Source organism: Ctenopharyngodon idella, chromosome 7 (genome assembly GCF_019924925.1).
Source record: "Ctenopharyngodon idella isolate HZGC_01 chromosome 7, HZGC01, whole genome shotgun sequence".
In the NCBI taxonomy this organism is placed as follows: Eukaryota; Metazoa; Chordata; class Actinopteri; order Cypriniformes; family Xenocyprididae; genus Ctenopharyngodon; species Ctenopharyngodon idella.
In genome coordinates this window covers 34,002,494-34,015,628 of record NC_067226.1, presented here as the reverse complement: position 1 = coordinate 34,015,628, position 13,135 = coordinate 34,002,494, and the positions used below count along the sequence as shown (strand labels likewise).

The window sequence follows — 13,135 nt, the reverse complement described above, 5'->3', positions numbered from 1 at the left end:
AAATGCTTTTTAAATGTGTTTTTTGGTTGTGGGACAGCAGTTTACACCAATTCTGTAGAATGGCCCATATATATATATATTTATTTATTTATTTATATTTAAAACATTAAACATACTGGCCCCTATAAGGAAGTAATGTAATAATGATTAATCCATAATTAATAGCAAAAATGTGATGATAGACTTTCTGGAAGACAGAACAGGCAAAATTTATTCTAATTTAACTAATTTTCTAATAAACTTATAGCTTTGAACTATGAGTCTGAAACCAGTATACAAAAGAGAAAACACTCAGAACCTCAGATATAATGCATGCACTCAATATTTTACGGGTCTCAGAACAGGCAGTGATGTCTAAGCACACGACCAGAGCAAAGCAACAATGCACGAGTAAATTCAAGCCCGGGCTGAAGTTCTTGGAGGGCGGAAAGGCGCCGAAGCCGCTGCTTGGATCCTGCGCTCATTAATTCAGTGAAGTCTCGCGGTGTTCACGCAACCTCTCAGACATCTTGCGTTTGTCAGACGAATCTGCTACATGCACGAATCGCAGTGAAACCTCATCCAGCATCGCTCGATCGCCATCACATCTTCACATGCGGGGCTGAACTGAGTTTGCGCGTTCGAGACACTCGGAGAGGATCGCGTGCGGCTTTATTTTTGTATTGTGCGTCATTTCTGCTTTTCTGCATATCTGCGTTTCCACCGAGGCAATATGGCAACACCCGCCGCTGTAAACCCATCGGGTGAGTAGCGATTTCACAGTTGTGCTTTCAAATATGTTGTGTGTGGTGTTTATAAGGAAACGGAACGTCGGTTTTTTTTAACGCAATATTGTGTTTTCGCGTTAACAAAAGAAACCGCGACGCTTTAAACGCACGCGAGCACCCCCTCCCCCCTGTACAAGTAACAACAGCAGCGACATTTAGAATTTTAAACGCTACATTGTATCGCTGGAATATTAACGTTCTTTCTTTTGTGACTATAGAACGTCGCGCGAGTGTATTGTGGCGTTAGAATGAAATGTATCACATTTGGCTTTATTCGGCCGCGGCTTGTTGCTAATGTAAATTAGATGCTGAATACATTTCCACAAGCCGGTACGTGCTTTGATTTCCTTTGATACGCAACTACTGAATCTGATACGTTTCTTATGGGACTGTAATGGTGATGGGAGGTTATTTGTTAAGAGCTTGATAACAGCTCTACTTCCTCAGCCTGTTGATTCCATTGCGACAATGGTTGTGGACCAAATAGCCAAGTTTATTGTCATATGTGCAGATTAGGACAGCAAGTACAGAGAGGTTTTTTTATGTTTCTGTGAAGCACTTAAAAAGTCAGCAGACAAAAATGATCATGTAGCAAGAATATGAGACAAAATGGGGAGTGATTGCAAGATGTAAACAAAAGGTCGGGATTGTTGTGCAAGATTATCATGAGCTAATGTTTAAGTTGACATGAATGTGTGACATTTTTGGTTTGTCACTGAATTTTTATTGGTGTTAGAGCTTAAGCTGTTGCTGTTTAGGTATTAATGCAGTCCAGAGTCACGAGTATGTGGGCATCTGTGGTCTATTTTAGTCATCATCACAGAATGTTTCAGGGTTCGACTCATAACAGCAGTCAGTATGAAAGTATGTAGAAGGCCAAATTATTATATTAGCATGGAGAGATAGAAATGTTACTTCAAGTGAAATCAGACATCAAATTTCATCACTGTTAAAGGATTAGTTCACTTCAGAATTAAAATGTCCTGATAATTTCCTCACCCCCATGTCATCCAAGATGTTTATGTCTTTCTTTCTTCAGTCGAAAGGAAAATAAGGTTTTTGAGGAAAACATTCCAGGATTTTTCTCCATATAGTGGGCTTCACTGGGGTTCAACGGGTTGAAGGTCCAAATGTCAGTTTCAGTGCAGCTTCAAAGAGCTCTACATGATCCCAGACGAGGAATAAGGGTCTTATCTAGAGAAACGATCGGCCATTTTCTAAAAAAATAAATAAAAATGATATACTTTTTAACCACAAATGCTCGTCTTGCACTGCTCTGCGATGCGCCACGCATTGCGTAATCACTTAGGAAAGGTCACGCGTGACGTAAGCGGAAGTACCGATCCGGTGTTTACAAAGAGAACGCATAAAGACTAAGTCAAACAGCCTTTACAAAAAAGGTAAAACAACGATGTCGGATGATTTTGAAGTTGGAGGAGAAAATGAGATGGCGTTTTTCGCCCTACCGCGGTACTTCTGCCTACATCACGTGTGACCTTTCCAACGTGATTACATAATGCGTGGCACATCGCAGAGCAGTGCAAGATGAGCATTTGTGGTTAAAAAGTATATAATTTTTTTTTTATTTATTTATTTTTTATAGAAAATGGCTGATCCTTTCACTAGATAAGACCCTTATTCCTCGTCTGGGATCGTGTAGCTGCACTGAAACTGACATTTGGACCTTCAACCCCTTGAACCCCATAAATCCCATAGTGTGAATATGAAGCTCATAGTTGAGAGGAGAAAACACCTCAGTTTTAATCAGAGGCCCAAACTGAGCAAAAATATGCAATTTGGTGCTTATGTTGTTATTTATATGGCCATAAAGATGGAAAATGTTAGTTTTATGTTTAATTTCTAAAGAATATAGAACATAAACACATTTACAATTATACTAAAAGGGCTGTTACTTGCTTAAAAAATATAAACTGTCTGTCGACTGAAGGCATATATAGAAGTTCATATATCAAATCATTTTACATACAATAAAAATAGTCTGAATTGGAAGAAATAAGCACAATATTATCTCTGGCCTGATAAAACTGATATTATACTCAGAACAAAAGGTACAAAAGCTGTCACTGGGGTGGTACCTTTTCAAAAGGTACAACTTTGTACCTAAAATGTGCATATAAAGGTACATATTTGTACCTAAAAGGAACAAAAGTGTACCTTTTGAAAGGTACCACCCCAGTGACAGCTTTTGTACCTTTTTTTCTGAGAGTGTATGATGGAAAAAAAACCTCCTACATCTAATAAACTTTATGAAACAGTCTTGCTGTACAAATGTGACTGATCCAGAGAAACACGTCACAGAAACCTACTGCTGCTCAGTTCATTCAGTCTGCACTTGAAGTAAATTACGCTCCATGACTCTACTGCTTCCATGAACACTCTTTTTTTCCCCCCTGCGGGCAATTCCTTCCCAGCCACCTCATTATAAATGCAAATGAGGGGAAATGAATAAAGAATGTGTGCGTTATTAGCACCTGGTTGACACACCGAGCTGCCAAGCGCGCTTTAGAATGCACAAGAGCATTCTGGGCCGGAGTCACATGACTGTAGTTGAACTCAAGGGCACTTTGTTTTAAAGTCAGCTTGCTTTTATTTCGCTTGCTTAAGAAATATGTAGGCCATCTGTACTTTACCGTTATGCCTACAATGCTTAACAAAAGGCCCTGGTTGCAGCATGGCTGCGATAAGAACGTGTTTCGTACAAATAGCAGTTGGCGTTGGTCAATGGGGATTACAGACACAGTTGATTAGCAACAGTTCAGACTGTTTGCCGACCTCTTGTGTTTGTGAAGGAAGCCTTTCTGAGAGGAGGAACGGATTACAGGACTGACCAGAAGAGTAGCATTGCTAAGAAAGACTTGTTTCTGGAGCATATGGTGCACTACATCAGCTAGCAAACGCTAATCACCTGTTGACAGGATTGACTTTGTTTTTTTGGATAAAAAGGGCTTTAGATATTTGATGTATGTAATGTGAGACAGTGTAAGTCAACATGTAGACAATTTTCTGTACCGTTTACATTCAGGCGATGTGTGTGCACACCACTGGTCAAAAGTTTGGGGTCAGTAAGGTCTTATTTTTAAAGAAATTAATGCTTTTATTTAGCAAGGATGCATTAAATTGATCAAAAGTGACAGTAAAGACATTTATAATGTTACAAAAGATTTCTGTTTCAAATAAATGCTGTTCTTTTGAGCTTTCATTTCATCAGAAAATCCTGAAAAAAAGTAACCTAATTTTCAACATGGATAATAATCATAAATATTTCTTGATTATCAAGTCAGCATATCAGAATGATTTCTGAAGGATCATGTGACACTGAAGACTGGAGTAATGATGCTGAAAATTCAGCTTTGATCACAGAAATAAATTACATTTGACTATATATTCAAACAAAAGACAGTTCACACTATTACTGTTTTACTGTTTTTGATCCGCCTTGGAGAGCATTATACACTTTTTTTTTTTTTTTTTTTTTTGTGGCGCTTTGAGCGCTGTTGAGTGGATTCGTAACACCTCTGATTGGCTATTGTGTTCACGAGCTCATCAGATATGTCTGTGATTGGCTACAATGATCAACGCTTCAAAAACATGTTGTAAATAGTCATCAATGACGCTCTTCGCCAAACGCTTACACAGACACACACGGGAGCATTTGAAAGCAGGCCATGCTTTCAAATGCTCCCGTATTCAAAACACTTTCAAACACTTCTGTGAGCTTTCAAACGCTCTCGTGCGTTGATCATTGTAGCCAATCACAGACATATATGTTTGAACACAGTGGCCAATCAGAGGTGTTTACTAATCCGCTCAACAGTGTCACATTTTAAAATTTCAGTATAGACTTGGTATCGAAGTCGGTACTTTTGACTACGCTAATGCCAAGTGCGAACACACCCTAACAGCCATTTCAAACCGCGAGCGTGAGCAGCATGTCAGCTTCACGTGAGCGTAACTACACTACGCGCGAGTATTCATACTGGAAGTGTTTGTACAGCGTCACAGCAGCGGCTCCAAGCTACATATAAAGTGAGCATTTCTTTACATATAAAAATACATTTATAGTTGTCTAAGTTGGTCATTTATAAACTTGATAGTCTTGAAAGTTTGTTAACATGGGGAGGTGTATAACATTAGCATGTAAACGGTAAACCACAACAACAAAAAAAGCCTTGTGTCATTGCTGCACATGAATGAGGTAAGCCTGGACATGTTTACAAGAGCACAAACTCGGGTTTGATTTGGGTAGTGCTCTATATACCTGTCTGTGTAATAACTAAAAGAATGTTTATATATCATATTTTCTGGCTAGTTTACTTTAGTTTTTTATAACACACTATACTTTGACCCAAACTACATAATTAAAAACAAGTTTAAATGGGTAAATCTTCTATAAATATTTTTGATTCTTAATTTTTAAATTCTTGTTAAAACACACTAGACATGCTTATTCTGTGCATTGAGCACTTTTTGTGTGAAATCATATTTATTTTGTCCATCAAAAGTGTGCTTTTACTTTAATTGAGCATTAGCAGTGCAGCAAAAATAGACTCGGCACCGAAACCCCCGCTTCACTGCTGCTCACACGACGCTTCTGCTTGACGCTCACGCTGCTCTTGGTGTGAATGCAATGTGCACGGTGAAAACAAAAACACACTGCTCACGCTGCCGGTGTGAAACGTCTGTAAGGGTGCTTTCGCACTAGCACTTTTGGTGCGCACCCGGGTTCGACTGATGTCAGAGTTTGGTTCTTTTGGGCAATGTGAACGCTGTCTTCTGAACTCTGGTGTGCACCTGAACCGTACCCGAGTCTGCATAAAAAGGGCGGTCTCTGATGCGGTTTTGACTGAAAATATGAACGCAACACAGACCAAAGACATTGTGATTATAAGGTTCTGTCTGCATTCTGAGCAGCTTTGAGATATTGAGCTTTGAAGTTTTTGAGTTCCATACTGCTTTGTAGATGTCACAGAATAAGAATATGTGAATAACTCAGTTTTGACAATTCCAAGGTGACGCCATGTAGACAAATTAAAAACAGGATGTGATATCAAGATGCGACTCTAAAAAGGACAGAACGCTCAAGCATACCTGTTTTTTTTCTAGTCATAGTCGCGCTGTTGCACTTCACAGTTCGGTACAGGCATCAGAACCGCAGATCTTTGTGTGTGACGGAGGATTTCCTGCTGCTGTTTGACTCCTTTACACTTTATAAGCTCTTCAGGAGTTGTGTACACTCATACAGCCCAGCACACAGCAGTGTTTTGGATGTTTGACAAGTTCCAGCGCAAAATATACCTCATTAAATCCGTTTTTTTGTTTTGTTTTGTTTTTTTGTATCTTTAGGTTTGGTGTTAAAAATGTTAAAAATAGTGTTAAAAAAGGTGTGAACATAAGCAAAACAGGACTAAATGTATTGTTTTCTTTTTTTGGTCCGGACCAAAAGAACCAAGAGAACAGAACACCCCTAAGGGTCCGTTCACACAGAATGTGTTTTAGGGCCCTATGATTTCCGCGATGCAGAAAATGTGGACGGAATCGCGGAATCCAGTCATAAAAACGGAATTAAGTAGGGTGAATTCAGGGACACTTTTTGCCATTGAGATTAATTGCAAAAAGTGTCCCAATCAACCTGAATTCACCCTATATAACGCGGATGTCACAGAATTTGTCAAATTTTTGATTAATGAATAAAAAGCAAGTCAGTACACTTAAATCAAATCGTGATATAGACAAGTGTCCGTGAATATTAAACTGCAAATAGAGAATAATATTAAATATGAATCCTGCATGTCTGTGTGCCATAAATGAAGTGGAAGCGTGGTTTCATTTACCTCACACACACACGCACGCATGTAAGCACACACACTGAAGCACGTGCGATGCTCGCAATGTTTTCATCCTCTGTCGCCTTACTATATGAGGAAATGAACGCACGAAATTTATCTCCAGAGCCGCTCTGAAAGTCACTTCATCAGCATTTAACCGCTTCGTTTGAGAAAAAACCATCGTCATAAACACAGAGAAACTCAAAGCTCTCGGCAACTCGTTCGATTTAACTTGACAGAAACAGATTAGTGTTGTACAGTAGAATTTAGATAAATTAATTTAATAATAAAATATTAAAAACTATCTTTTTAAGGAATAATCTCAGTTTTTCTTCCATGTTTTAATTTTAATAGTAAAGCTCTGTTGTGCAGCACATTGTTTGACAAAAAAAAGTAAATTTCATGATTAAAAGATAAATTAAATGGTATGCATTCATTTGATTGCCGGAAAAATTAAAATACGGAACAGAATTTCTGAGAAAAAAAAAATAAAAAATTCATAAAAATAATTATTTTAAATTAATTAATTTAGTTGCTTTTAAGAATTCGATTAATTAGATATGCTTTTTGATTATTAAAATGTAATTAAACCATTAAAATGGAATCCAGAAAAGTTAAAACAGAAAACGGTATTTGGTAAAAATAAAATTTCGGGGAAAGAATAAAACGGATATCATAGGGCCCTAAAAAGTGTAATTTTTTGTTAAACTTTTAAAAAATTGTTGGTTAAATTGGATAAGTTTCATTATTTCCATTAATTAGACATTCTTTTTGATTAGTAAAATTTAATTTAACCATTAAAATCGAGTCCAAAAAAACCCGGAGAAAAACGGAATGCAGAAAAATTAAAACTGAATTCAGAAAAGAATAAAACGGATTTCATAGGGCCCTAGTGTTTTTTTCATTCCAGTGCTCAATTTTTCCATTGTTTTTCTATGTAAATACGTGTTAGCCAGACGTGTTTGACCGCTGCGCTCACATCTTGTCTTTCGTAGCGTCTCGCACATTTCACGGCATTCTAAAAACACGGTGCTCATGTTAAAATCAGTTCAACTTGTAAAAAAACACATCTTGAGACCTTGCATTTTTTCCTCCATTCCACTGCCCGTGTTGCGTGTTTTCCAAAGCGAAGATGCGTAGGCCTGTCGCAATAATCAATATATCAACTCATCGCACAGTAAATGTACATGACCTCAATAATTTTTGGTGACGCAATATATCTCCCATTATGTCAAAGCCGCAATCCACTGTTCTGGTTCAAATATAAACGTCACAGCACAAAATGGTGCCACTAAAATAGTTTTAGCCACAGATATGGCCTGTTGAGGCATCTGTGCCTTTGTTCATATGGACATCTGACTGCTAAGTAAGGTTTGTTTTTTCAGCAATTGTGTGCACCCTTACTTTACAGAGAAAGAAGGACAGGGAAAAATCTGTCAATGGAAAATCTCCATAAGTGCCTTTTGTCCATTTGCAAGTGTGTGTGTTTTTTTTTTTTTTTTTTCTACTTGTTATCTTGCAAATTTTTTAAAAATGTTTACTTACTATTTATTCAAGTTTTTTATTTATTTATTTAGAATATTTAATTTCCATGGTCTAAAGAATTAAAAGGTTATTGTCATTTGAAAGTAGGCCTACTTGCTTTATTATGCTGTTATATTATGATTATATATTCAATGGCATAAAATGGTCTTAAAATGACAATAATATCGTTTATCGCAATTATTTCTGTGACAATATATCACACAACAAAAAGTAGTTATCGTGACAGGCCTAAAGATGCGTTCTGTGTGAACTCGCCCATAGACTTCTATGTAAATGCCCCTCTGCAATAAAAGACGGCAGTACTTTGTGCTGCAAGTTCAAAATAGTTTTTAAAAGCTTCATTCTTCAAAACAGTCTATTTGTAAAGCTGCATGACATTGTGACAGATTCATAAAACATGATGTGCGGAAATATTTGAGTATCTCATATTTCCCCTTCTTCATGTGTTTTTGATCACCCAGTAGGCATTGTTGACTTAAGTGTTTTGTATATTGATTTACCTGGCGTCAGTAAATTGGGTTCAGAACAAGTCATTTTTGCAGCTTAGTTTCAGGAAATGCTTTTTCAAAGTTTTTAGCTCTGAAAGTTACAGTATGTTTCAATAGTTCATTGAACACTTTGAGAATTGAATGAATCCTTCTTGCATGAAACATTAGTAAGTGATTGGAGTTTTGATGGTTTTTAAAACATCTGTTAAGAAATACAGCATTCGTCAGTCTCTGTAAGCGCTTGAAATGAGAATAAACCTAAAAAGAGGACAGTTGCGCATGCATTATTGAAGTATTTCAGCATGTTTTCGATTTTCTGTTGACCATCATGTCAGAAATATCTAGAATGTTTGGCAGCATGAACTTTCTTTGGCAGTGTAACAGTAGACCAGAAGAGAAGAGTCATTGTTCACGTTCGTGTGATCAGAAATAAAAGATTTGATCATGTTAATTAAATCGTTTGTAGATTTTCCCTTTAAACACATTTCTTTTTGATCCATTTCCTGCTCTGAAGCACTGAATTGAGAAACTCTTTTCTGCATGGAAATATGCCAGCCTCATCTACACCCTGACATTATATTGCTTCAGCTGCACTGAATCACTCTTTTCACTCTCTTTTAAGTGCTGGTAGAGAATATAGGAACTGAATGTTTTGCTACCAAACCTTCTGAGTTGAACGGGTTATTTTTCCATTCTTCATTTGTTGTCATCATTGTGATTTGAATGGCCTGATTCCGTCTTATGTTTTTATTTTTTATAGGGATTTAGCAATTATAATGAAGGTTTTAGTAGTCCATTCTTAAGTTGTAAGTCAATTCCTCAAATAATACTTTCATTTATCTGTATTGTACACGGCTGCAAACTCAGTGAGAGTTTTGAATCCCAAATATGTGATTCATGTAATTTTTGTGATTTAGTTTCTTTTGCGTTTGGCTGGTGGGAGAGAGAAAGGCTTCGAAATGTTATAAAAGATTAACTTGTCAACACAAAATTCTCTGAAGAGTTTTTACACTTAATGAGGTATGTGTTATAAAGTCCATGTAAATGTCAGCCCTGAAAAATGTTTTGCTAGTCGATTATGTGTGCTCTGGGACTGGGGACTTTCAAGGACTTTAGAGAAAAGCTTTTGATTTTACTGGTGTGTGTGTGTGTGTGTGTGTGTGTGTGTATGTGTTGATTTGTGTATGTATATGTGTGTATATAATGATGATTTGCTGCTCAAGAAACATTTCTGATTATTATCAATGTTGAAAACAACTTAAAGGGGATCTATAATGCCCCTTTTTACAAGAGTAAGTCTCTGGTAGGGATGTGTCACAATTTCGAATATTCGATTAGTTGATTTAATTATAGAATATCGAATAGGTTGTGTGATTATCGTCTTAAAAATATTCCCCATGTTTTCGGTGGTGACATGTTCATGTTTCACCTCACTTCGCCCATTCCGCCTGACTGACAAGACAACGATGGAAGATTTGGATCTAAAGCGAAATATAAAAGCGTCCATTTATGCGGGTTTGTCATTTTACTGTTTGGTTGTTGTGTTTTTCATTTAGAATAACAATGAACCCACCATTCAAACAATCTCAGCTCCCGAATTGGCGCTAATTTGAAAGTGAAAGTAAAATGCCCATGACCGCACGGGCATTCATAATGGTGCGTGTCCACTGGTGCAGAGCGAGCGTTTTCAGTTAATGTAATTCCTATGGAAGCTCAACTTCTATCAATTGAAAACGTTTGCTCTGCACCGCACTGTTATGATTTTCAATCTGAAAAAAAGATTGAAGGCGTGAATGGTCTCTCTCCCTTTCTCTCTTCGTTTATGTGTGTGTAACTTCTACATGCGTGCGTGTATGCGGGGGAGGGGTGCGATTTTCGAATAATAATCAAATAATTCCCAGCGATCATCGAATATTGTTTTTGCTTGAAATGCCCATCCCTAGTCTCTGGTGTCTCCAGAATGTGTGTGTGAAGTTTCAGCTCAAAATACCCCACAGATCATTTATTATAGCTTGTCAAATTTGCCCCTATTTGGGTGTGAGCAAAAACACGCCGTTTTTGTGTGTGTCCCTTTAAATGCAAATGAGCTGCTGGCTGCTTTCCAGAAGAGGGTGGAGCTTTCAAGGATTAGTTCACTTCTGAATGAACATTTCCTGATAATTTACTCACCCCCATGTCATCAAAGATGTTCATGTCTTTCTTTCTTCAGTCGAAAAGAAATTAAGGTTTTTGATGAAAACATTCCAGGATTTTTCTCCATATAGTGGACTTCACTGGGGTTCAACGGGTTGAAGGTCAAAATTACAGTTTCAGTGCAGCTTCAAAGGGCTTTAAATGATACCAGACGAGGAATAAGGGTCCTATCTAGAGAAACGATCGGTCATTTTGTAAAAAAAATACAAATGTATATGTTTTATAAACACAAATGATCACCTTGCAAGTGCTTCCGCTTTCCGTATTCTTCAAAAACAAAATGGCCGATCGTTTTAGTAGATAAGACCCTTGAAAGTGAACTAATCCTTTAACAGCACACGCTTCGGTTGCTCAACAACAACAAAGCTGGAGAATCTCACGCAGCCAAAATGAGGATTGTCAGTAACGGTGTTCAGCCTTACATTGTTCAAACGACATTGATGGAGAGACTCAGGAAGAAGTTACAACTTTTAGAATGAAACTGGACGTTTCTGAACGGTTAGTGGATAAATTTATGTAGTTGCTGTGGAGTTGATTCAACTCATCGACTAGCATGTGCCGTCATGTTAATCTTTTGTGCGAAACCCATATGGACGCCCACTATACATAGCGTACCTGTTTGCCAAACAGAGCCATACACACCAGGCTAACGTTTATGATTGCTATCAAATGCTGTGAATGGTCTAATATTTTTTCCAAAATATCGCTCGGACAGAAACGCTCCTTTTTTAGCAATCGAGCTTGCCAGGGTCAACTTGCAGGCTATCCAAGCTAACGAGACTCTAAATAGTGTTCAGTGCTCGTCTGTGCAGCCAATGACCGAACAGTTAGCATGTTTTGCTCGAACATTTGCCATGGCACACCGTTGTCACATATGAAAACAAAATGGCGGCGCCGTGGGTGGAAACGTGCAGATCAAGGAGCAGTAATATTATAATAAGATCCCCTTCCTACGTCACAAGGGGAGCGAAATCCAAGTGGCTCGTTTTTTTCACGTTTGCAGAGAAAGATTGGCCAAAACAAAGTTACTGGGTTGTTCTTTTTTCACATTTTCATGGTTTTTCACCCAATTATAGCACTTAAACGTGAAAAAAGTCAGATTTTCATGATAAGTTTCCTTTAATATTTCTGTGGAAACTGTGATAAAAAATTTTTTTCGGGATTCTTTGAGGAATAGAAAGTTTAAAGCATTTATATGAAATAGAAATCTGTTTTTTAACATTACAAATGTCTTTATTGTCACTCTTGTTCAATTTAATGCATCCTTGCAGAATAAAAGTTTTAATACTGCCATCAAACTTTTGAACAACATCTCTCCAGCATCAGCTATTGAAACAACAAAATCGACCGAAACTCTGCCACATACCCACAATCCTTTGCTGAACCTCAAGTATTGATAATCCAGATCTGAATCATTCCTTCAGAGAATCAATTTATCTAAGTTTATCCGTCACAGCATAGATCCGTACAGACGGGCCGCGGTCCAAGATGCTGTGGTGTTCTGGGAAGGTTTTCTCTACACTTTAAATGAAGAATTTGCTCATTTGGCCTGTTTTTGTCTCAATGGAGTTCACTTCTCACACAAAACATGAAATGAGACGTGCTATCCACATTTCTAAAGAGCTCAGACATTACAGGCGGGATCCTAAGGGACGGGTGCAGTATGGATGTTTTGTTTTGGGGCAGATCTGGAAACGGGCCTCTGTATTGCCATTAGAGCGAGTCAGAGGAGAGAAAAGAGAGAGAGAAGCGTGTAAGCTGTTGAATCGTGATTTAAAATGAGAGACAGCAGCGTCCTATCTGTCTTCAATCCTTCACTCCATCCCATGAGACAGATTAATGAGTTTGACCTGAAGGCTTTCTGAGAGAGAACGACAGCGGCAGGATGAGGGAGCTCTAGAAAGTTCTGCAGAGCAGAAAGCATGTACAATGGAGATATTTTGAAGAATGATGACAGCTTTTTCCATGCAGCAAAAGCATACGTTGACCAGCACCAAAAAACATGTGAACCCTGTACAGCTTGACATGAAATAATAGTTTGCATATGTGTTTTTTTTGTTGAGTATCATCCATACATCAGGCTTTATTGGCTCATATCGCTGAACGCATGCAGACACACTTTTCTAACGTCCTTGCATTATTCAGCCTGAAGGTGGCGCTCTAATGTTGATTGACAGGCACGTATTTATTGCCTCCGAATGTAGTTTTAGAATGTCTCCGCTGCACAATTAATCGTAAAAAGATCGCAATCTCCATTCAAACACCCACACAATCTTATTTCATTAATCATCTCAAA

General features: G+C 37.8%; 1 protein-coding gene across 4 annotated transcripts in view; it reads left to right on the top strand.

Moving 5' to 3' along the window:
* Positions 1–373: 373 nt before the first annotated feature.
* The window catches only part of arnt2 (aryl-hydrocarbon receptor nuclear translocator 2), a 93,752-nt gene continuing 80,990 nt past the window's right edge, over positions 374–13,135 (top strand). The window contains exon 1 of one of the 4 annotated variants that reach the window (XM_051901735.1): positions 374–743. In XM_051901735.1, the coding sequence (XP_051757695.1) occupies positions 713–743 (31 nt within the window). In that variant the 5' untranslated portion in view covers positions 374–712. The remainder of the gene's footprint in view (positions 744–13,135) is intronic. The other 3 variants (XM_051901737.1, XM_051901734.1, XM_051901736.1) reach the window with 3 other exon arrangements.